The sequence below is a fragment of the Podarcis pityusensis genome (assembly GCF_964106645.2).
Source record: "Podarcis pityusensis genome assembly, chromosome: 4".
Classification (NCBI taxonomy): Eukaryota; Metazoa; Chordata; class Lepidosauria; order Squamata; family Lacertidae; genus Podarcis; species Podarcis pityusensis.
In genome coordinates, this window is record NC_138027.1 from 34,254,026 (window position 1) to 34,278,586 (window position 24,561).

The following is a 24,561-nucleotide window of genomic DNA, read 5'->3' on the forward strand; positions in this document are numbered from 1 at the left end:
CCTATCAGATGTCAAGGAAATAAACAACTACAGTACCTGGCTTTTAGAAGACATCTGGAGGCAATCATGTATTGGGAATTTTTAAATGTCGAATGCTTTACAAACCCAGCCAGATGGGTGGCATATAAATATAATAATAACAACACTTTGCTTAACTGGTTAGGTGAATAGGGCATGTGAAGGCCAGTCCTCTGAGGTATCTGTGAGTGATTAGACAAGCCATAGACTGCAGCAGACTGGCTTTGAGGATGGTAGATGAGGAAGTACTTAGATAGATATTCGGGGCTTGATAGGGTGGGGGGTGAGTGACCCTCTCTTTGCTTTCCATTGGTTCTATGTTCACAGCTTAGCACAGTAAAGCACATTTGCAATCCTCTACTGTATACTGCTCAGAAGCCCTATTGGGTCCAGTCCTTTACTCTCCTGAGAGCGCCCCCCATTGAGATCGATGAACATCGGGGCAGGCACTGCGGAGCAGCCTCAGCCACTGAACACGGCTTGGCCTGGAAGAAGGAGGACCCGTGAATGACGTTTTTGCAAAGACGCTCCTCTGCCCAGAAGAGACGCCAACTGCACGCAACTGACTGCCAGAAACCAACAAGGGAGGCTGGAATCAGGCCCATTCATTCCCGCGCATGCGCGTTAACTGGACTCGCGTTGCCTTTTTATTTTTTTTAAGGTCAAGAAAAATCTGGGTCGCTCTACGTCGCTGTCCTGTACGTCAGCACGCGTGCGTGCCCCACACCTTCATTTTGCGCCTGCGCGGTACCGGTTTCCTCTGACGAAGCTCTTCGGTACAGCAGTCTCCGCCGTCAGGTTATGGGCGGAGTGCGCATGCGTGGCGGCCCGGCAGCAGCAGCAGCGGCAGCAGCAACCGCCTTGGCCGAGTCTCTTTGCCACGTACGGCAGCGGCGGCAGCAGTGAGTGAGGAGGCGGGGAGCGGGTGGGGGTACAGGGTCGTGGGGCTGGCGGGCTGGTTGGCGCCGCGGCCTCCATTTCGTGGAAGAAACGGAGCGAGTCGGGTGGGGGAGCCGCTGCCCCGGTTTGAATGGGAGAGGCCGAGCCGCTGCCCACCGGGGAAGGAGCGGGTAGCCGACCGGGGGGGGGCCCTTAGGGCGCCTGGATGAGGCCTAGGCCGCGCCCTTCCCCGTCCACTCGAAACGGGAAGGCCACGCACTGGCTCAACTGTTGCCACATCAACCTCAACCCCCCGCCCATCGGCCTTGAGCCCTGGTTCTTGCTCTCTCCTCCTTCCCCACATAATTCCATTTTCTAGTTTGGGGGCGCTGCGTTAGCCTACTGCAGCAAACAGCAGTGCCAAAGCAGTGTAGATTTAATTGTGTTGTAACGAGGTTTTCCTGGGCCAAAAAACAACAACCCCCCCCCCCAAAAAAAAAAACACCCTTGGAAAAGATGCACTTCCCATTTCTGAGGAATAAGTTCCTTCGCTGCCTCCTCCCCCCCCCCCCCCGCTTTCTCTTTCTCCTTCCCTCTCCACCCCACCAGGGCTGGAGAGCCTAAAATGGGAAGAGGTCAATTTGGGGTTTCTGATTCTTTGTCACTGAGGAAGGCTCTGCAGAATACACACAGCTCCCTTTATTTAAATGCTTCATCTTCTTTGTACACCTTCAAAGTTTGTTTGTTTGTTTCTTCCTCAAGCAGCCTCTTCGTACTTGGAGTCTTGCGAGGAGGAAAGTTGTTTATCCAAGGTCACCCCAGGAGGCCAACAGGACAGCTGTCGTTATATCTGACTTGCTGGACTCTTAAGTCTTCTACGTCTTCTACTCTAATTTGTATAATTACAAGACGTGGAAATGTTCATGGTTCAGAATCTCAAAAGTTCGAGTACTGTTCATTTCGTTCATGCAAAGAAATTGTTATTAGCCCAGCGATGCAGCTTTTAAAAGTGCTCAGACCTGCTGTCAGTATTTAGTTACTTGACATTCTGAGTCAGCTGGGGCATGAGCCAGCAACTCTTCCTGTCATTTCTTTTTTGTCTTGTTTACTCCTTCAGAGAAGTTGGGGTGTGATCAGGGCAAGTCATTGGGGTTGAAGAGATCTGTCACGGCTGATATGACAGTGGTGGAAGGAAATCCTGTTCTTGCAAAACAGTTGCATTCATAAGTACATATACTTGGAAAAATTTATGGCAAGAGACTTTTATTGTGTTTCTCTTACATAATTAAGCTTTAATACTGTCCCAAGTATTAGCTTTTGTTCTATACCAGAGACCCATTACAATATTAAGCATACAACTAGTCATTTAATATTTGTGCAGTGCAATTGGTACATGTCTATTAGAAGTAAGCCTTGTTGAGTTCAATAGGACATGCTTCTAGATAAGATGATATAGGATTGAAACCTTAAATAGATATAGAGACACAACTGAGTTGCCTGCTTCTAAATAAAATTTCTGCCATTGAAATTTCATAAACTGATACATAGCCAGCACTAGAAGCTCAGTTACTAAGATAGTTGGCAGTCTCTTGTGATTACAAAGTTAATGATCCTTAAAGGAATTACTTTTCTCAAATATCCTCTACGCTAATTTAATCTACTGCGACTAAAGTGCCAGTTTTTATTGTACCTTTAACAGCTAACAGGTTTACTTAATTTAAACTTTCATGAATTGGAGCCCACTTTTATCAGATGCATCCGAAATGGTATTTGTATTTAGGGATCTAAATACCAAAGGGTATTTAGGAATTCATCTGCCAGGGGTTCTTTAGCTGTGATTCCTGCATTGAAGGGAGTTGGAGTAGATGACCCCTTGGATCCCTTCCAACTACAATTTTATGATGTTATGAAATCAGTCTCTAGGTGGGTTGCAAACAGAAATATAAATCACAACAATATCAGTTAATAATATCTTTTTAACATGTATCACAAACTGAAAGTAAAACATACACTCAACAGGAACAGGAATATTGGAGAGTCTACATTCAACAGAGGCTTGTGAACAGCTTAGAAATTTTACTACAATAAAGAATACAATGTTTAAGTTAATAAAGTAACTCATAACAGCATAGCAAAAGCATCTTCATAAGGGTTTGCTGTAAGGAAAATCTGGTGGTTGTAGTAATAAAAGATATTGCCAGCAACAGTTTAGCTAGTGAGCTACTAGTGATATGTAGGTGTATCATACTTCACAACTGAAATTATTGCTAAATAGATTTGAAGGTCAAATTAAGTCTGATTTCTATAAAGCATAAACTGCCTTGAATCCCACACTTGTTTAAAGATTCTGTTCTTAAAGTTGTTACGGTGCATTTACTTTTAACAAATTCGTGTTACTTAAGAAATGTAGTGGGTTTTTTTATTTAAAAAAATAAGTGGCAATTTTAACATTTAATATTATAATCTTAATTCTCCAATTTGGCTGTATAGGAACAAATGATTGTCTCTTTCATGGTATAGTCTAGAAATTTCCAGCTATTTTATGGAAAATAGAAGCTTTGGCTTTGAACCAAAGGAGAACATGCATAATGATATGAAAAAGAGAACCACATATTCAAAACAACTTTGTTTGTCTTTGATAATCGTAGCAGATCCCCGATAAACCTTACAAATAAGCTGATGACACATGCCACTTTAGATTTCACTTTTATCTGGCCTAGACTCTGTAGAATTAGTGCAGCAGAATGTAACACTCTGGCTCTGAAAGCACGTCATACAAATGTTTCAACAGTTTTAAGTGTACATATTGGGAATATCTATTATTATTCATAGATTCTTAAGCATCCTTCACCTCACGGTTCTGGGGTTTGTATAAAATGTTACTCATTTTTAAAAATGCAATTAGAAGCATAGGTACTAGAAGGTAGGTACTACTAAAACACATCTCGGGTGTCAAAAGCTGGGGTTAATAGGTATGAAGGATGCGGGTGGTGCTGTGGGTTAAACCACAGAGCCTAGGACTTGCCGATCAGAAGGTCGGCGGTTTGAATCCCCGCGATGGGGTGAGCTCCTGTTGCTCGGCCCCTGCTCCTGCCAACCTAGCAGTTCGAAAGCACGTCAAAGTGCAAATAGATAAATAGATACTGCTCTGGCGGGAAGGTAAACAGCGTTTCCATGTGCTGCTCTGGTTCACCAGAAGCGGCTTAGTCATTCTGGCTTAGTCATTCTGCCAATAAAGCGAGATGAGCGCCGCAACCCCAGAGTCGGTCATGACTGGACCTAATGGTCAGGGGTCCCTTAGAATGAATCACATTCTAAGAATTATTTTCTTTCAAGGGCATATTTGGATTATTGTATCTACTGTGCTTGCTTGTTTTGGAGTTTCTGCAGGACACTGCTGGCAGTATCCTGCCAGTGGAACTCTTGCCCACATTATCAGTGGGGCAGAAGGGGGAGTGCCGCACAAATAAATGATGCTTTCTGTGGTGCACAGTGAGAGACTGCCTAGCCCAGACAGCTGGGCAAAGGCATAAGGAGGGTTTGGATTACTCTGTTACTTGCCTTCTGTATATTAATAATAATAATAATATAAGAATGAATGTCTATGTTAATTAATGAAAGACTTTGATGGTGACTGAGACTTAACTAAGTTGCCTTTGTGTTTTAATGCAGATTCCACACACTGCTGCCTATTGTTATATTTTACTAACCACTGCTGCATGGCGGGACATCTGACCTCCAGCTGAAAGTAAAAGAGATAATCTGCCCAGCTACTCAATACATTTTACAAGACAGGTACACTTAATATTTGATGAAATAAAGTTATTGATAAAGAAAGTGAATTGTACTGTAAAGTTAACAGTGACAGTGCCTTGTCTGGAAATTCTTAGTACTGTGTTCACTTTTTCATGCTGAAAATGTCATTTTGAAAAGTTATCAATTGGTGATAGTTCAGAATAGCCATTTAGTTTTATCTGTTAAATTAAAATAATGCTTCAACTATTTTAATTATAGGGCCATTCCACATCAAATCAACGCAAAAAACAAGGGTTTTGTCACCCACCATCTCAGATTTTGATGAGACTTGGTGCACACCCTTCCCTTTATTGATTTCCTGATAGCCGGTTTTCATAACTTCAAATTCAAATATCCCAAAATTAAAACAAGTATGCTCTTTAAAAACCAACCAACCAATATTATGCTAATTTTTAAGATGAACAACTTTGTTTCATAATTTTTTTATGTTTCAGCTATGGATTGTAGGAAAGTTGTACAAAATGGCTGCCCAGAAGCCATCCCCCCCCCAGATGTCCAAAAAACATAAAATTTTTGTTACAAGGAATAAAAAACCCATACATTTTATTCTTTGTCGAGAAAGAGCATGTATTTGCAATAATTTTCAACATCAAAAACTTTGGGTTCCGTCATGCCTACATGCTGAAAATTCAGGTTTTCTAAACCTAGTTTTTCCGCAAAAAAACCTAGGCTACAAGTACATTTATACTTTTTTTTAGGCATTTATAAAATCTTTTGAGTGCTGGTGTATTTTTTTCTGAATTTTTTGTCATTTTATTGAGCTCTGTGTAAACTTTCAAAGAGATCTGATCATTGGTTATGGAGAAAAAAATAAAATGTACTCAAGGGTATCTTATCCTGAGGGTCTCAAGAGGGACAGACAACGCGGATTTAATGAAACTTCGAACTGCTATAAAAGTAAAACCGTTCAAGAAAGAGGGGAAAAAAATTAAGGGGGTTTCTTTCAACCATAAGGGAAGGGTGTACACCAAATACCCCTGTCAGGGAACTGACATCGGAGCTACAGGTGGAGGGAAGGCTCTCTGATGATGCTGGAGAAGGGCCCAGCAGGGAGAGAGGCAGCTCAGCAGATGGGGAAGCAATTCAGTGCAACACCAGGAATAAGGAGGGGCAGATGGGGGAATCGGCGAGAGGGCTCCCAGACTCTTCACCGGACACCAGCGGGGAGAGCACTGGTCCTCTGCTACCCACGCCCTCCCTGCGCAGAAGACTTCCGCGCAGAGAAAGTAGGAGGAGACTGGGTGTCAAACAACTTTTATGTTGGAAAAGGTTTAAGAAACGCCCACTGACGGATTCTGCTAGCGACTGAGGCAGCCACGAATTGAAGGGCTGTCCAGACAGAAAGGTTTAACAAGGCAACATAGCCAGGAGAGGCGGCAACTTACGCACGAGCAACCCCATACCATTATAACCCCAAATTTCATCAACATCTGAGACAGAGGGTGACATGACCTCATTGGAATGACGTGGAATGACCCTACAGTAAAAAAAAACCAAAACACTACTGCCGCATAATCTTTGTGAAGATCCTACTAGAATGTAAGCAGGGCTGCTGCTGAAGGATCGCATTCAGCCTTGGCCAACCCTCTGGTGGGTGCATGCCAGTGGAGTATGTGACCAAAAGTCATGGGGCTGCCCTACACTCTTGTACTCACACCACACACATGTACAGAACAAACAGTGCCCCACCATCCGAGCAGTTTGCACCCCCTTCAGCTTGATGGCGCCAGTGCTATCCCTCCTTTGATTATATGCTCTTTTTCTGCCACTACCACAATTGTGGGGTTCAGGGGCCAGAAAAAAATGGAGGCTGACTCAGGTCTTCAGGCTGGGAGTTAGCCACTCCTGGTGTAAAGTATCAAGGAGAGATCAGATTTATTGGGGTTTTGATCATCTGCTTATCTTAGGTTGCTTATAGATCATGTCTTTTCCCAGGAAGTTGGCATCACCATTACCCCTCATTTCATTCTCCTCTCTGAATGCCTAGAGCATTTTTGGAATTGTTAACAGTTTTTAAATCTGTTTTAGGTAGTATACATTATTATATGTGCACTTCTTTCTAGCATCATGCCATTCAGTAATATATTATTTTCCTCCCTAATCTAGTAATATAAAATTGTGCTTTGGATGGAATGAATCAGTGTAATTGTTTCTCAGGATATACTAATGTAAATGTCTTTCATTTTGAATAGCTGTGTAAGAAGGCCAAAGTTAACCATGAATGGACAACTGGATTTGAGTGGAAAGCTTATAATTAAAGCTCAAATGGGTGATGATATTAGAAGAATTCCCATTCACAATGAGGACATCACCTATGACGAGTTAGTGCTGATGATGCAGAGAGTTTTTAGGGGAAAGCTTCTGAGCAATGATGAAGTTACAATAAAATACAAAGACGAAGGTAGGATTTCTTTGAACTTTTAGTCTTAACTAATAGAACAAAAATCTTTTTGGTGTTCCAGTTGTTTTTGTTATGGCACATTTCTCTTCTTTTTCTGACCAGTGTAGAGCTCTGTTCTTGGTATGTCAGCACAGTGCTAGTAACCTGCAGGAAGTGTGGTAGGAAACAAAAGTTATGGCAGCATGTCATAGATATTGCTTATTTATATTGGGCTTTGCACTGTATAACTGAGTTTCTTACCTCCGTGTAGGTGGTAATGCTGAGCTTAAAAGTGATGCATTCTGTGATGCTGTATCCGTGAGTGATCTCCAAATAAGTTATACATAGAATACAAATTGAAATCAATGAACTTAAGTGTTTCTACTCTCAATATTGCCTAATGTAATGGGGCAGTTCCACCAACCTAGGAAATTTCAGCCTTTTCTGGGACTTTAATAACTACCATGGGTTTTCCAGCAAAAACTTAAAAGCAAAGGCACCCCCTCAAGATTTGGAACTAGTCTGGGACAGATGCTTGTCTTGAATGAGCCCAAAAATTAATAATTTGTAGAGAATCAAGAGGGAGGCAACTGTGAGACTCGGGGAACCAGTGGTTCTGAGCCTTCATTAGCACAGGAAAGGGTTAAGGCTTTGTTCTACAACTGGATACTGACACCAACAGGAGAAAGTTGGAAATTGACATTGCTGAATCCTGTCAGCAGTCCCAGGGGTCTCATACGGTTCTATATTGGAGGCTTGCACCCCTGAACAAGTGGAGCTGTGACTCTCCAGACACCTGACTCGTATCCCAAAGGACATTTGCTGTATTAAGCCTATATATACCTAATACAGTATATAAATACTGTATTAGGCAGTGTATGCGCAAAGTTCCTATAATTCTCAAAAAAAATTGCCTTGAACAAGTGCTGCTACTTGGTTGTTACCTGAAGTAAGGGATTGGGCAAGTCTCGCCTATATCTGCAGTATAATCCAGAGAGCAGCACCAGTGTAAAGTGGAAGAGCATGTTGGCATGCATTTCGCAAAGTAGCTTCTGTCTGAACATGCCCAGAGTGTTTCTCTGCTTCTTAGCTTTTCTTGAAATTACTAGTCATTTGGGGACTGAACAGGACTTTTGGCTCCTGGCTCAGTCTCATATGGAATAATCTATATTTAGGGAAAAACTGTGTTTTGTTGCTTTGGAATTTACTGGGGGAAATGACTCCCATTAAGATTGATGTGGTATGTTTTCCACTGGTACTTCTACATTATGATTTTGGGGCTCCCTAGGAACTCCAAAATTAGCAGATGTGCTTATCTACCACAGGGCATTGGGGCATCAGTGGGCAGCTTTCATAATGTAGCGCCAAGTACTGTGAAGTGGTCACTGGACATGCTTTAGAGAGCAGATTCTGTGGACATAGTCTTTGCATTACTTCCATTTATTATTTATATAAGTAACTGCTATGTAAAGTTGATGTAATGCTGGTGAATATTTTAGAGGAAATTGGAATAGGAGAGGCTAAATAATATTCTGCCAGAAATTGTTCTATAGGTATGTAGTGGGGGGGGACCTGCTAACTTTATTATCCAGAGTCATTTTCTCATTTCATATACAAATTCTTTATTTGTGGAAAGGAGGATGTGTTTACCTCTAACTGAAGCTCTTTAACAATGGTCAGAGTATTATTTGGAATGCATAAAATAAGCTGTCGTCATGGACATATTGCAAACAAAAATTTAATGTCCTGAGTGCACTACTGTATGATGCAAGTGACAATCCGTAAAGTGATTATTTTTATTAATGTGCATTAGATCTGATTCGTAATTCTCTTTAATTAACAGATGGAGATCTTATAACAATCTTTGATAGCTCAGATCTTTCTTTTGCAATTCAGTGCAGTAGGATACTGAAATTGACACTGTTTGGTAAGTACTAATGATGTTTGAGTCACATGAAATACTTGTACTTTGGCGGGGGGCATTCTTAGCAAACTAGTGCTTTCCCTTTAACTATTATGCATCTTAGTAATAAACTTCCCTTCATGCCCACCCAGCAATACAGGCATTTACAGGTGGCATAAGCCATGTTGTCTTGGAAAAGGGCATTTATTTATTTGCTAGCTTGGAGTACCCAGAACTGCCCAGGAACTTTTAGAAACCAAAAAACATTTTGTTTTTTTAAATGGATAGTGTAATTTGTCAGTTTGGACCCATCACACCAAAAATGGCTAAAGTTATGTCAAAGTCATGTATTAGTCTGTGATCTTGATTCAAATTGGTTATTAGAGTCCAAGAAAGACCCTTCCCACAGGAAACCTTTATGCTGAGTTCAGTGACGATATATTGAGAGACGGCTAAACCTATGCCAAAAAGTGGGCAAAGTTACCCAAAGTTTTAGTCCACCATCTTTATTCAATATGGCATCTAGCATTCAAATGTTGATGAAGAGCACTGCCCCCACCTCAGGAATCCCCATGCCAAGTTTGGTGACGATATCTTGACAGGTGTCCAAATATATAGCAAACAAACAAATGGATGGGCAGATGAACAAACCATTTCTCAAAATATAGGAAATTTGATTTCATAGGCACCCTTTACTTGAAGATCTTAAGGCAGGTTTCCACAAAGTGCATTCTATTTTCACAGTTAAGGTTGCATTCAGGCTATGCAATGCTTTTACTTTTATTCTTACAGGAAGGCAATTGAAAACTCTTGTGCCATAAAGACTCATTAGTATAATATTTCTTTTACAGTGAACGGGCAGCCAAGGCCTCTAGAATCTAATCAAGTGAAATACCTCCGTCGAGAGCTGATAGAACTTCGTAACAAGGTGAATCGTTTGCTGGATTGCCTAGAGCCCCCAGCTGAACCAGGACTTTCCACAAGCCTCCCTGAAAATGGTAGGTTGGCAATTGGCACTGCCAAATAATTGCTTGAGCTTTCGCAATTGTGTGTGCATTTCCCATGTAGAACCCCCCACCCCATCCTTTTCCCAACCAGAGTTCTACTTAATAAGACTCTGTAATCTCTTAAAAATAAGTATCTAAATATTGGATATCTTTTCTACGATCTCTGTTGCAGCTTGGGGTAAAAATCCTGTGCTAGTATTGTGCTCAATATACACCAAATTGGTTGTGCTAAGGTGTAAAAAAAGGGATATAATTTGTTGAATAAATAAAACTTATGAAAAGTCATCACCTTAATATACAACATGACCAAGTGCCCTAAAGAATCCCCATTTTAAATAACTTGTGTAATATTGGTTATTACGGTGTGCTGAGATGGAATACATTCATCAGTTTACTGCATTCATGCTGACCCTATCTCTGGGGAGAAGTCGGGAGTGGTTCTTAAGCATGTCTGGCATATCCTCTGTGGGAAGAGGGAGATGACTGAATCAGAAAATCCTGAGAGTTTTGAATGTGTGTTTAACTACCACTAATTGGTCAGCTGCCTTGTCAGATGTTATTTGAAATATTCAGACATGTGGCAATCAATCCCCTGCATGTGTATATTGAACCTTCTTCATATATGAACTTCCAGTTACTTTCTTTGAGTGAGAAACATTTATTGTGCACCATGGGGAAACCCCATGAACTCTCTCTCTCCAGCTTGCTGCTTTGCTTCTGGCCCACATCACTGCAAATCCTCAACTCTCACCTTTGTATTTTTTTAACTGCCAGCCTGTTTCCCTTAATGGCTCATCACTTAGAACTAAATAAACAAGGCAAGAGCAATTGTTCTGGGGACAATCATGACACCTGAGTTTCTCTTGTGCAGTTGGCAGGATCCTGAGGTGGTTATTAATTCTTCCCAAATCTTAGTCTCGTTTTGTATCATATTCTTACAGATGACAATGTTACTTTTCTTTTGATCTGGAAAGAATATCGCCTCATTTGTTGTCTGCTTCTCTAGGTTATATAGGGTCAGTTGGGTGTATCATCATCAGATTGTTACCTTATATTAGAACAAAATCTATTTTGCGTTGATCTGAAATAGGGCACTTCACTTAATCTGCTTTGCTGTTTGCAAAATAGATCTCCATTTTGCTAGTCAATAAGTCAAATGAAATTTTCTTGCTCCATTGTTGGGTCAGAGTTGTTGAACACAAACGAAAGCATGAGGTGGTGATGTGTACTGGAATGTATTTATACCATCTTGGGGGGTGGAGGGGTATAATTTATATTTCTTGTGGAAAAACATTTGACAGTAAATGTTAAAATTCAAAGAAGCAACTTTTGTTGTTGTTAAAGTAGCCTTTCTTCATGCAGAGTAATTTTAGTAAAAGATGGTAACACTTCTGTTGTGGGCTTTGAGGTTCCTAAGCAAGCTGTCATAGTCCTTGAAACAAACTTGGATACTCCAATCAACAAGGCCTCTTAAAAGTTATTTTTTTGTCTTGCAGATGTTGCAGAGAGTAGGGAAGATAAGCCTGCTACTACTGACTCCACTGTCAAGCCTTCTACTCAAGTTATGGCAGCAAGTATGTCTGCTTTTGATCCATTAAAAAATCAAGATGAAATCAACAAAAATGTCATGTCAGCATTTGGGCTGGCAGATGATCAGGTGTCGGGTAAGAATACATATTTTATTGAAACCCTTGCTGAAATTTGAACCTTTCAAAATCATCCATGCATCATGAGGATCTTGTAGAATGAGTGTGAGGGAGATACAAAATTCTTATTTTATTATAGTTAAAAACATTGGTAACAATTAAACGACAATACTTTTCCAATACCAAAATGTCTTGACAGTTCCCAAGATGTAATTAGATATGGTAGGTCAGCTAACATCTGTTTGGTGTCAGCTGATACTCAGTCTTACTGTCTCTTGAACTTCCCCAAAATGCACAAAGGTCTATAATTTTTTATGCCTTTTGTATGTATTCTTCCTGTAAAATGCACACTTCTCAGGGCCTTTCAATGCACTCTCCCCATAAATATCCATTTTTGTGTGTGTGAAAAGTAATGCATAGTGATAGTGATGTTCCTCAAGTTCATCAAGTTGAATCGGTTAGGACCACTGTGAAAAATGGACTTAACAAATTCCTCCCCTATCCTTCGAGAAAGCATTTTTTACCAGACACGAGGCAGCAAATTAGACACATCGATTTCTGTAGCATCATTAATCCATTCCAAGGGCTTGTCTGTGATCTTAATTTGAAGGAAACAATGTATGCACAGCATGACATTCCTGCATAGTGTACTACCTTTCCCTCTCTCAGTAGCATAATTCTTGTTTTAGACTATTTTTCTGTCATCTGCAAAAGTGGTTGGATGATTAGTATGCTCCAAATTTAGCTTGCACTTCCTGAAGGTCTTGATTTTAATTTTGCACTAGGATCATTAGATGTAGACAACACCAAAGCCCTAGAACCATCATGCCATATGTACATGAAAAGCGCTGTTTCTGGATTTTTATGTGCTTACAACATGAATGCCACATGGATGGTCAACCTAAAGACATACAACCTATGGCTAAATTGTGCTCATTCTTAGTTTAAAGAATTGAGCATAGTATTTTATGTTGTAAAAGCAAAAGCATTGCCCTTGTGATCACACATAAACATTTGAAAAGGAATGCAGTATGACTGAAAGAGTCAGAAAACAGAAAATACATGTAAGAGGATTTTTTGGTGATACATTAACAATAGTATCTTAACAGTAATGACTGGATAGCTTTTCTCTGTGTGTGAAAACAATCTATAATACAAAATGGAAACTCCTGAGACGTGGTTCATAGGGTGTCATTTTAAGGGATTAAACATACTCCAAAGCTGTGATCTGGTAATTGACAAGTGCATGTAATTATCACATTAATTATAAATAGGGAGAACCTATTTGCTACATTGCTATAATGTTTCATAGTGCAGAGTAAGTTGCTTGCCCCATTGCTTGGACTAATCACTGAGTATATTCACTGTAAAAAACAAACAAAAAAGTATTCTCAAGAGAAAATGGGGTGTTGAGTTGGTTTTCTTGATGCAAAATTAGCCTTGTGCAAGGCAAATTTAGCATGTTACAGCTGTCCATGTAGACTGTACTTTGAATAGTGAAAATTGATCTGCCCCAAAGCAGTCAGATGATGAATTCATGCCATAGCTGTTGCATGGTTTGAATTTGCTACATGCTTAGGTTACCCTTGGGTTGCGTAAATTTGGTGCTCTGGCTCTATAAAATAGGGATATATTTGGAGGGTTTGTGTCTATATATAAATGATTTCTGAAGAGCAACGGCAGTAATTACCCTTTAGTGCTACTATGGCCACATTCACATCATACATTTAAAGCACTATGATGCTACCTTAAACAGTCATGGCTTCCTTCAAAGTTAACATCTCTACTCAGCCTATACTATAAAAATGACTAACGTGGAACCTAAATATCCTTTATGTACAGGCAACTCACCTTTCATGTCTGGGTTGCATTCTGGGTCATTGCGCATGTCAGTGGTCGTGCATAAGCCTGTGCTGCCACCACTCCGTTTCAACTCCCCTTCTGTGGCTGAAAGCAGTGCACATGTCGGTGATCACGCACCCAAAATGGTCACCTCCTGTACTTGGGGGTTTCCTTGCTGAATAGACTGTAATGGTTTTATTAGCAGGGAGGATGCCCTGACATCTAATGAAAGAATGTGGGGACAGGAAGGTGCTGTAGAAGTTTCAGGGCATTGGATTTGATAATTTGTCGTCAATCTGAGCAAATTACCAGAAACAGTGTGTGAGTGTTGAAACTGAAATACTTATTAAATAGTTATTGAACTAATATTTTTAAATCATCCCAGGCTTCACATCAGTCTTGTAGCTGCTTCCATGTAGATTGTCATTTATTTAATTTATTGCAAAAATATGTTTGTAGTAACAGGGATGTTTCCTTATTGTGCCTTTGAAATTGACATTTCTGAACATTCTGAATTTTAAAAAAAACTTCATTCAGATTTCATTAAGCTGAGTATAGCTAGCATTCAAACTGCAAAGCCTTTAAAGCAGGTACATCAGTATAAGCCAGCCGTAACTTTGTGGAAAATGACAACAATAATATTAGCCCAGACACACTGAGAAATTGTACAGACCTGTTGAAAGATGTTTTATTAAGGAATAAGAGTTTCCCTTGGTAAAGAGGTTTTAAAACACGTTGGGAACTTGTTCAGTTATGTTTGTGCTGCTGAAAGAAATTGCCAGATTTTGGAGTATAAAGGTAAAGTTACCCCTGACCATTAGGTCCAGTCGCGGACGACTCTAGGGTTGTGGCACTCATCTCACTCTATAGGCCGAGGGAGCCAGTGTTTGTCCGCAGACAGCTTCCAGGTCATGTGGCCAGCATGACTAAGCCGCTTTTGGCGAACCAGAACAGCACACAGAAACGCCGTTAATCTTCCCGCCAGAGTGGTACCTGTCTACTTGTACTTTGACGTGCTTTGGAACTGCCAGGTGGGCAGAAGCTGGGACCGAAACAACGGGCGCACACACCGTTGCAGGGCTTCAAACTGCCAACCTTCTGATCGGCAAGCCCTAGGCTCTGTGGTTTAGACCATAGTGCCACCCGTGTCCCTTTTGGAGTATAGTAGATTGTATATTACGCCTTTTAAATATGGAAACATGAAATGGTACACCAAATTTTATTAATGAAAGTCAGAGAGATCACTAGAATCCTGTGTCTGCATTGTTTTCCCCAGGACCCCCCAGTGCCCCTGTAGAAGAACGTTCCGGAACACCCGATAGCATTGCTTCTTCATCTTCTGCAGCTCATCCACCTGGAGTTCAACCACAGCAGCCACCATATGGAGGAACTCAGCCACAAACTGGTCAGATGGAAGGTGAGCAATACCTGTGCTCCATTATCCTGCAGATGGGGTGTTTACTTGCCCTACCCATCTCTCCTAATACGATGCTGCCTGTGCTCTTTTCTTCTTCAGCTCTACCATTCTCATCTGCGTGTAGATGTCTTGCTCTTTTAAACTACTGTATCCATTGTCAGTTGCTGGCCCTCACTCCATGTGCTCCATCTCTCTACACCCCCAACAATCTCTCAAATGCAGCTGTTTTGCCAGACCTTCATTTCCAACTCTAACCAAGCCTAATTACATTTAGCTGCACATCTCACATTCATCACCCACTATGCTTGTATCTTCCCTCCCTTTGTCTTCTGTCAAAATTTAGACTGTAAGCTCCTTTGAGGCAAGGACTTGTTTTTATGCTACCCTGGCAAAGTGCTGTGTATACCAATAGCACTGCATAAATAACTGCTAAAAATAAATAATAACATTGCAGATGATTCCATTAGTTGTTTTAGCATAACGCTCACAAAACAAACAGGTATAAAACAAATTAAGAAGGCTCAGTTCTGATTATGCAGCATTTAAAACAGTAGATGGTGCTACAGTGTTTGCAAGCAAGGCAGTCCTATAAAATGAAAACAAAGTACATGAAAACTATTTTGCAGGATTATTGTAGTGGTTTAAAAGGGTTGAAGTGACAGTTCAATATTGTTTAGCAGTACTGTCAAACAGCTAATTTTTGTATTAGAAGCATCTGCTCTGTCCAGTTATTAATACTCCAGAAAACTTAAAACCTTCCCTTCAACAGTGTAGAAACTGACTTTGCAGAGCAGTGTTTACATTCCTCAAGCTAGGTTCTGTGTAACTATAAAATGAATGTTTGCCTCGAAAAGCATGTATTCTATATTGTAGATTAAAATAATAATCTTTGGGCGCTATCCAATGAATAGTTCTGTTGGTGCAAGGATTTCCGGCTGTGCAGTACAACTTCCCCTCCCTCTCCTCTTGCCCCATTTGTGCACCCCGATACCTTTCCCAAATCTGCTCTAGAGAGTTGTGGGAACCAACTTCTTGAACGGTTGATTTACTTGGTGTTTAATTTTTATTCTTAATTATGATTTTAATGGTTTTTAATGCCCTGGGATTCTTGAGTGAGGGACAGACTTCAAATATCTCAGATACATTTTTAATTCTTTTGCTTTTAACTTTTTTTTATTTTTACTGATATGTTTTTATATTCTTGAAAACCACTGATATATTTTTATGATAGTGGTATATAAATATTTCTATAAATAAATAAAGTACATGCACACATACAAGATTGCCTTCAACGCTTAAGCCTTTCCAAAGACCTGACTGTTACTAGCCAATAACCTCTTTCAAATCATGTTTGGATAATATGAGTTTTTTTTAAATATAAAAGAAAAGAAAGGGAGTTGGAGGGGGCCTCACTTTTTGTTACACCAGATAAACAGTTTTCTTGGGAAATCTCAATTTCTTCAAGAAAACATGTTTAGTTAGATTCAGTAGCTTCTCAGTTTTTAAAAATATATAGGTTAACCTTAAGCAAATAATATTTGAGGCAGGTAAGACTGAGCTGCTCATATTTCTTAAATTTCTTAAAGCTTTTAATTTAAATTGGTAGGCCAGATATATCCACAATATCCACAACAAGCTGGATACCCTGCTCAGCAGCCTCAGCCTCAGCCACAGTATGGTATGCAGTATCCAGGTAAGCAGGTGGAAGGTACCTCAAAATTTTTGTATATAGTACAAAATGTGTTCACTAAACTGTATCCTGAAATGCATGCTCTCTAATTCTGTTCTGAAATCAAACTAATTTTCTGTAAACTTCAGTATTTTTTTGCAAAATACCACTGTGCAAGGGACCTTAAGACTTTACTCAGCAACTATCTTCTTAGGTGCAATTCAGTTGCAGAAGCATGAAAACTTTGCGTGTGTGAGACAGAAAGTAGATGATCCTGGACAACATCTGAATAATGCAACCATGGGGACAGGGCAGATTAGTTTTTTCCAAGTGGTTGCATCGTTCACATAACGATTACCATTTTGATACAGGCCCCAGATAATGCGGGATAACCTTACCGAAAGGTAGCTCCTAAATAGTTGTTTCTAAGTATGAAGGGCATCTCAGAGGTTATTGGAGGAATAGCATTCAATCCTACTTGTTCTTGCTAAGAGGTTGTGCCCCTCAAAGTTTACTGAAGATGATCCAGTTAGAACACACTGTTTTGGAGCTGGTGGGTGGTGGGTTTTTTTACATTAACATGTGGAGCATCAAAAGAAAAGGCCTGCATGAGGTTTTTCTTGCTTCCCCATTCTCCCCTGATTGGCCTCCAGAAAGCATCTGGAACTCTTCAGTTGAAGTGAAATTAGTCAAATACTCCCTTAAAATGCTCAATAAATTGGGAGAGGTTGAGAAAACAATGCATTTTTTTCTTTTGAAGAAAACTCAGATCTGGTGTTTACATTTGCCTCGAACATTGACCCATTGAAGTCCTTACTATAAGCTGCTTTTATCCGTACCAGGGCAATTTTTGAGGCCCATTTCCCTGTGAATACCACAGAGATGCTACTAAGTCAAGCGATTACAGGCAAAGTTAACTATTTCCTGAGGTAGAAGTTTCTGAGTTTGGTGTTGTTGCAGTGAAGCCATTCCCTTTTTATTTGGCTGTCGTGTGTGCTTTTTCCAATACGAGGCAGTTTCTTATATATTGATACCAGGTAGTAGGATTTGTTTCTCCTGATCATCGCCACGTGTCAGTTTTGGTAGGACTAGACTGAGCTATCCAAAGCACACCTAAGCTTGGTAGTGCTCTTGTTTTAAAAAGTAAATTTGAGCCCAAGTTCCAGGTGAGTTCAAAATTTACTCCACTGTATTCTCTCATCCTTGCTTTCTCTGTTCAGGGTCTTGCCTTTTTAATAATTGTTATATATCTGGTGTTTAATGCTAACAGGATTCCAGTCAATGGAGATGTTTCATTGCAAGTAGTTTCAGGTGTGTTTCATGCCAGAAATAAATGGAGTATCAGTCTTTGTACTGGTTGTTTTTTTTTACATTTGCAATCTGAAATTCTTTTCAGTCAGACTGATAGTGAAGCACAAGTATTAAAAGCACCTAAACTGTTGCCAGCATCTACTTTTGAGATTAGTGTCTGGAGGAATTTTTGTGTGTGCAGAACTAAATATGTTCAATTAGTTGTGTGAGCTGACTTGTTTCAAACTAAGAATAATACATAGCTTGATTATTTATGAAATTGCACTTTAGTAAAATAAGACATCACTGAATATAACTGCATTTTAAAGAAAGATTTTAAAACATATTGGAAATAATTGCCTAAATGGTTGTTGGATTAAAACGGGAGTTTTAATCCAACAACCATTTAGGCAATTATTTCCAATATGTTTTGGCCATGATAGTTGGGACTTGTGGGAAGTAGAGACTTACAACATCTAGAGGGCTACAGGTTGTCCACTCCTGCTTTAGAGCAACACTATTGGAGAATGTTACTTCACCTGCACTTTTATGCACTGGAGTTGGCTAGTATGTATCCAGGCTGGGTTTTTTCACATTAAAAAATGCAATTCATGTTTTACCCCCCACCCCCTGTTGTTTTTCATGTATGTTTTTAGCTTTTGTCTGGAATGTCTGTATTTTTAAAGAATGCATTACAAAGTGAACCGTTGTGTTACTTTCACTTACCTGCATTGCTGTTTGGCTCTTCCAGCAGGCTACAGCCAGCAGACTGCTCCTCAACAAGCACAGCAGTTCCAAGCATACAGCCAGCAGCCCTCACAGGCTCCAGCTCCTGGGTTTCCTGGTCAGCCTCAACCTCAGCAGCTGCCAGCTCAGCCTCCCCAGCAGTATCAGGCAGGCACCTTTCCTGCACAGAACTACACAACACAAGCTTCACAGTCGGCCAGCTATAATGTGACCCCAGCTTCGCAACCTGGAATGGCTCCCACCCAGCCAGGTGCTTATCAGCCAAGACCAGGCTTCACTCCACCGCCTGGAACTACTATGACACCCCCTCCAAGTGGCCCTAATCCATATGCACGCAATCGCCCTCCTTTTGGCCAGGGTTACACCCAGCCAGGTCCTGGCTATCGATAAGGAAGCTGTGCTGTTGATGGGCCCCAAGTAAGTCCAAGTTGTTGCCGTTGCTATTCCATCCATACAGACTCCAAGGTTCTTTAACTAAAATATGGAAACTAATGAAAGGCAGAATATTCTATGGTATCACTGTTGCTGTATAATTTGCTGGGATAAATGACCAAATGAATCTTGTTTCCTGCTTTAAATTGTATTGGCTTTCTAGTTTAATATTGGAAACACTGCCTAAATGTTTGTAAAGTAATGACATTCTGACTTGCCATATTAAACTACTAGGTGAAAAAATCTAGCTGAAATCTGGCTTGTTTTTACTAATAAAATATGTACTAAATTAGACCCACTTGTTAAAACTAGGTATGATGTTTAAATTGTAACATGCACACTGAAATTGAATAAAATATTCAAATCATCCTTTTTTGTTCAATTGCCGGGCATTGCGTTTTTACTACATCCATTGCAACGTCTGCAGCTATAGTAAAGAACCCCCACCCCCCAATCAGGAATGCTTCAACCAATATAATTCTTCATGTAAGCCATCCCAGCTTTACTGGGGGGCTGCAGAAGACCTTGGATGCTGGCAAATTGTTACCAGCAAGTGTAGGTAATAGTTAACTAGGTGAAATGATAGTCACTGTGTAAGGCATTGTACCTGTGTCCTAGGTGTAGTGACTACTAATCCCTATAATGGCCTGAGGCACTGCCTGTGCACTATACTAGGAAGGATTGATGTCCACTTCATGGTATTCACAGCTATTGAATCACATGCACCATGTCCTTTTCACCATCCAAGGGAATCTTGGAAATAGCTGTTTACTGACTCAAGAGCAACAAATTAATGGTTGTATCAAAATGGATTCACAAACTTAATGTGACAGTGAATGTTCTGTGAAGTACTCATGTGACAGGCTTATTATAGTGCATGGGAATCATAACCTGTTAAGAGCATATATTGAAACACATTGGGTTATAGCCAGCTAAATTCTACTCAGGTCTGTTGATTTCAATGAGTCTGCTCTAAGTCGTGCCCATTAATTTCGTGATTAACGTTGGAGACAACCCATTCGCATTTAGTTCTGTGGAATGAAGCAATTGAACTGTTAGAGGTTACATTTTCAAAAGCCCCCATATATGTTAAAGTTCATAAAGTAACGTGATTTAACTATTTCAACCAATAATAGACTTAAGGTACCCAGCTATTACAACTGTATGAACCAATAGCTCCTTGTGATACTGCAAAACCATTTTGATTTATATATGTGCAGCTGCCACAAATGCACAACTTGCTAAGGTTGCATGTGCATGTCCTGTACGGGAGCACAATGTGTCACACAATGCTTCCATGTAAGACAAACCCAGCACATTCATTTAGGCAACCACATGAGGCTATGGAGCCTCTCAGCTAAGCCATATTGAGGGAGATGCTCTATTTCACATTGTTTACAAAATCTTAGTTAAGGAAGGATGTGGCACACTCTGAGTTTGCTGTCAATCTGTTGTACTGAAACAGGACACTCCCACCTCCCCCAAACTATCCGATAATTTCAGTTATAATTTCAAAATTTCAAGTAAAGGTTATTGGAAAATCTTTGAAGCGGCTCTCAAGAGAATTTAGAATTGTTTTCAGAATTTTTTAGTTTTGTGTCTGCTGAATATACCAATGGAACAAATACTACTTATGATTTAAAATACTTTATTAAGAGTACAGTGTACCGGCAATGTACTTAAAAGTTTTTTTTATTATAAACAACCAATCCAATATTCCTTGTGTTCTTTTTTAATACGCTGAATAAACACCTTTAAAAACCTACATCTCTTTATATATATAATGTTTAAATGTTTAAGCAATACAAATATATCACTTTGTGTAGAGGGGAAGCACAGAGCCATTTTTAAAAAACAGCTTTCATTTTTCCATTCTACAAAGCAGATCACATTACTGTTTCAACTGTATATAAAGATTTTTGTATGCTTCAGCCGTAATATATTCTACATGGTATTTGACTGAAGTCTGCATTCATCTTTACTCAACACAGTTAAAACCTAATAATCATACTAGCTTGTTAAGGGTACATTTAAACCTGCTTATTCTTGATTTTATGTCTTGATTTTTTGGGAGCACTTTATAAATTATGAATATTGCATACATGTTGGGAAGGCAGGTTTCACTGGAAGCAGTGAATGATTCTCTGCTTTGTACTGTAAAGGCAAACATAGTGCTTAAAATATATGACCTTGGTAAGTATTAGAGCACACAGTATTTTGAGATGCAACATCCTGTTTTGCTCCATTATAATGATAGTGATCACAAGGTTAAGGTTTGTACAGATCATCTCCCTGTTGTTTGCTGTAGCAACAGATTTTACCTTTCGGTGGCTGCATTCTACCTTTCGAGCAGAGCTGAAATCAATCCACTATAGAGCGGCAAAAATCTGCAGAGACATAGCTTCCAGTTACTCCAAAAGCACCATAGAAGCATGTGTATACAGTCCCTTCAATAGTTAGCTCCATCTATGCAAGACAAGCGTCTTGAGGAGCAGGCCTTACAAGCAAGCTGTAACCTGCTTTTGCCAAATAAAAGTCCTGTTGGACATACAAAATTAAAACCAATAGAGAATAAAACCTACCCTTAGGTGAGTTCTCCACAAAATGCTGCAAGCATCCAATCTACCTCAGGCCAAGTGGTGAGCATTTTGCCACACTTTCAAATGGCAGAACGATTATTGACATGGGCTCAGTCAAATGGTTCTCTGGCATATGGCTGCCATGTTTAAAAACACAGGCTATCTGAGTACAGAGCTGTACAGAGAGTATCATTAGCTTTCCAGAGTGTTCAAATAGAGAACTGTATATTTGCAGCCTGGGCATATAAAGTAGCAGAAAAGCTAACCTGACAGAATAACTTAAATGAGTTGAAAAATAAATCAGAACACGTACTTCGGCAGTATGCATCAATAAAATTCAGAATACATACTTTTCCATAAAAGGTGCCTCAAACAATGATAAATAATAAACTACATCTTTCAAAATATGTAGAAGGCACCAGAAGAGACTTAAGAGGGAGCCAGCTTCCCAAGTATTTTATGACATGTTCTAAGTTCCTACAACAGATCCATAAATCTGGACAACTATAATTAAGCAGCCAATGCTATCAAACAGTTAACACAGTATTGTTAGATTTCAGAATGAACAATACTACACCCACAACACATTTCCATCTCTCAGCTTGCCTGGCTTAGCCATAGCTGGATTGCAGCCATTTGGTATCATCCTTTGCTCTGCCATTTGTCTTATCTCTTGCTCTACCATTTTCCAGGTATTGTTGCTCCACACTCATACCAGTGGACGTAGTTAGTATGCGTCTCCGCGCCTATTTTCCCAAACTTGACCGGCTCCTGTCGCACCGCTCTAAAAAAGCCTGGTAAAACAAAATGAGGGAAAGTAGAAGTTGAACACTGAAATGCTGGTTCTGGTATTAACATTTGCCTAGGTGTACACTAGGTGTAAAATCTCTCACGGCCTCCCTTTCTTCCCCTTATATTTGCCAGGAGGTGATAGGACCAGTGGCCATGATCTTAGTTTTTTTGATGTGGAGCTTCAAATATGGTCTGAAGCTCAACATCAAAAAAAACCTAAGATCATGGCCACTGGTCCCATCACCTGGCAAATAGAAGGGGAAGAAATGGAGGCAGTGAGAGATTTTACTTTCTTGGGTTCCATGATCACTGCAGATGGTGACAGCAGTCATGAAATTAAATGACGCCTGCTTCTTGGGAGAAAAGCAATGACAAACCTAGGCAGCATCTTAAAAAGCAGAGACATCACCTTACCAACAAAGATCCGTATAGTTAAAGCTATGGCTTTCCCAGTAGTGATTTATGGAAGTGAGAGCTGGACCATAAAGAAGGCTGATCGCCGAAGAATTGATGCTTTTGAATAATGGTCTGGAGGAGACTCTTGAGAGTCTCATGGACTGCAAGAAGATCAAACCTATCCATTCTTAAGGAAATCAGCCCTGAGTGCTTACTGGAAGGACAGATCCTGAAGCTGAGGCTCCAAAAGTCTGAGATTGATACATCCCCTTTCTCCATCTGGGCAACCATTATCACAGTTGAATGATGCATTCCAGCCAGCCAAAAGCATTCAAGTAGGGTATAGAGCAAGGCACTTGGAAGTGTGGCCTGAGGAGAATCTGAAGAGCTGACCAGAGAGGCCTGGAGGCATTCAGCCTCTGGGCCTGAAGTTCTCTAGCCCATAGGGCAAGACAATGACAAGCATGAGCAAATTTTAGTCTGCAAATGTTTGTCCTAAACAAGCTTTTAGGAAGCCAGGCTTGGCTGTGGATCCATGTCAAAGAGTCCACAAAGTCAAGACACAAACCCTTTAGAACATACCATCTTTGGTAGGTAGTTGATCCGACTGAACATGTGGCCCTGTTTTTCCGTCTAAATACGAGTCCACAAATTGACAATGATCTTCTCCATGCCCCCTCTGATCTCCTATGTCGTAAAATTTACCTGAAAACATGAAGATCGCCTTTAAAAAATGAGTGAAATTCAAATGCCATTAAATAAAGATTAGTGTTTATGACCGTCCTAAAGAATTTGACAAGAGGTGCATAAAACTGATCAGTCCCTGACCAGTAGACCATGTCTACAGCCCTATAAACATGTTTGGCCAAATCCAATTTGCTAATCCCCACCCCAAAAAAGCTAACCAACCCAATTGCAACTTACTTTACATAGCTTTGCACATTCACATCTGTTTGTGCTGGTCCTCATTTAGCTGGTCATTTACATCCGTGGAAACCTTCTTCCATGGGTATATGGCCCACTACCTGGACCATTTTGCTATCTCAAGAATGTACCCTGTCATTGACAATCTCTGCTAAGCTGGCAGCAGCCTTTTCAGGCGACTACAGATTCCATGCCCTTTAAAGTTGAAGGCAGGAATCTTTGTTCTACTTTACCATCAGTGAAGTACTGAATGAAGCAAGTGGGGATGATCTAGCCTACGAAGCTGTACATCACATTCAATCCTTAAAACAACACACTGATGCAGTTGGTGCTGGGATGGCTTCTGGATTTTTTGATAGCACAGAGATGAGTCATTGCTAGCACTGACAGCCATAGTCAGTCACTGCCCAGCATTGCCACACAAAGCAGTTAAGGGAAGCTTTTTCCCCAGACGGCAGCATTGACAAAGTGCTCTGATGGCATGATGCCCCTGGTCAGCTCACAGCACCAACCATCCCATACTGCTGCCCTCAGTTTCATACCTGTAAGTGAATCGCTGAGGTAAATTTTGTATCGGAGGGAGTTGCACAACTGTACACCAACAAACTTCTTGTACCAAGTCCTCTTGACGAACTGTTTCCCCTTGCATTCAGAATAGGAATCAGAATTGAATTTGATTTGAGTCCAGATGGCATCTTTTCCCACTGTAAGGGAACAACAAATAATCTATGTGCAAAGATATGTGCGTAGACATTGGAATGAAGTGAAAGAAAAAGACATATAGGAACATTTTTTTAATTTTTACCCTGTCTTCCACTATAAAA

At 40.3% G+C, this 24,561-nt stretch overlaps 2 protein-coding genes across 45 annotated transcripts in view; one reads left to right on the forward strand and one right to left on the reverse strand.

Annotated features, from left to right (window-relative positions):
• The first annotated feature begins 785 nt into the window (after positions 1–785).
• Positions 786–19,428, forward strand: TFG (trafficking from ER to golgi regulator). 6 transcript variants are annotated; one of them, XM_081002729.1, is made up of 9 exons: positions 786–920; positions 4,570–4,692; positions 6,906–7,114; positions 8,937–9,020; positions 9,848–9,994; positions 11,500–11,667; positions 14,768–14,908; positions 16,515–16,601; positions 18,619–19,428. In XM_081002729.1, exons 3-9 carry the CDS (start codon positions 6,931–6,933, stop codon positions 19,002–19,004), a joined length of 1,197 nt encoding a protein of 398 aa, XP_080858855.1. In that variant the 5' UTR covers positions 786–920; positions 4,570–4,692; positions 6,906–6,930; the 3' UTR covers positions 19,005–19,428. The 6 variants fall into 6 exon arrangements, with proteins under 6 accessions (XP_080858855.1, XP_080858854.1, XP_080858852.1 ...); XM_081002730.1 differs by lacking the exon at positions 786–920 and adding an exon at positions 2,699–2,820; XM_081002728.1 differs by lacking the exon at positions 4,570–4,692 and having other exon boundaries at positions 798–920; positions 11,500–11,577.
• A 1,249-nt stretch (positions 19,429–20,677) lies between these two features.
• The window catches only part of ABI3BP (ABI family member 3 binding protein), a 134,025-nt gene continuing 130,141 nt past the window's right edge, over positions 20,678–24,561 (reverse strand). For all 39 annotated transcript variants that reach the window (XM_081002629.1, XM_081002597.1, XM_081002599.1 and 36 more), the window contains 3 exons: positions 24,280–24,441; positions 23,396–23,518; positions 20,678–22,419 (listed from right to left, as the gene is read on the reverse strand). In XM_081002629.1, the coding sequence (XP_080858755.1) occupies positions 22,304–22,419; positions 23,396–23,518; positions 24,280–24,441 (401 nt within the window). In that variant the 3' untranslated portion in view covers positions 20,678–22,303. The remainder of the gene's footprint in view (positions 22,420–23,395; positions 23,519–24,279; positions 24,442–24,561) is intronic.

What these genes read in the sequence shown, in the direction of transcription:
- TFG (XM_081002725.1), top strand. Translation starts at nt 820, where the DNA reads ATGGGCGGAGTGCGCATGCGTGGCGGCCCGGCAGCAGCAGCAGCGGCA. An exon ending in GTACGGCAGCGGCGGCAGCA is followed by an intron (nt 921 to 6,905) that starts GTGAGTGAGGAG and finishes CATTTTGAATAG; the next exon opens with CTGTGTAAGAAGGCCAAAGT. An exon ending in GTATGGTATGCAGTATCCAG is followed by an intron (nt 16,602 to 18,618) that starts GTAAGCAGGTGG and finishes TGGCTCTTCCAG; the next exon opens with CAGGCTACAGCCAGCAGACT.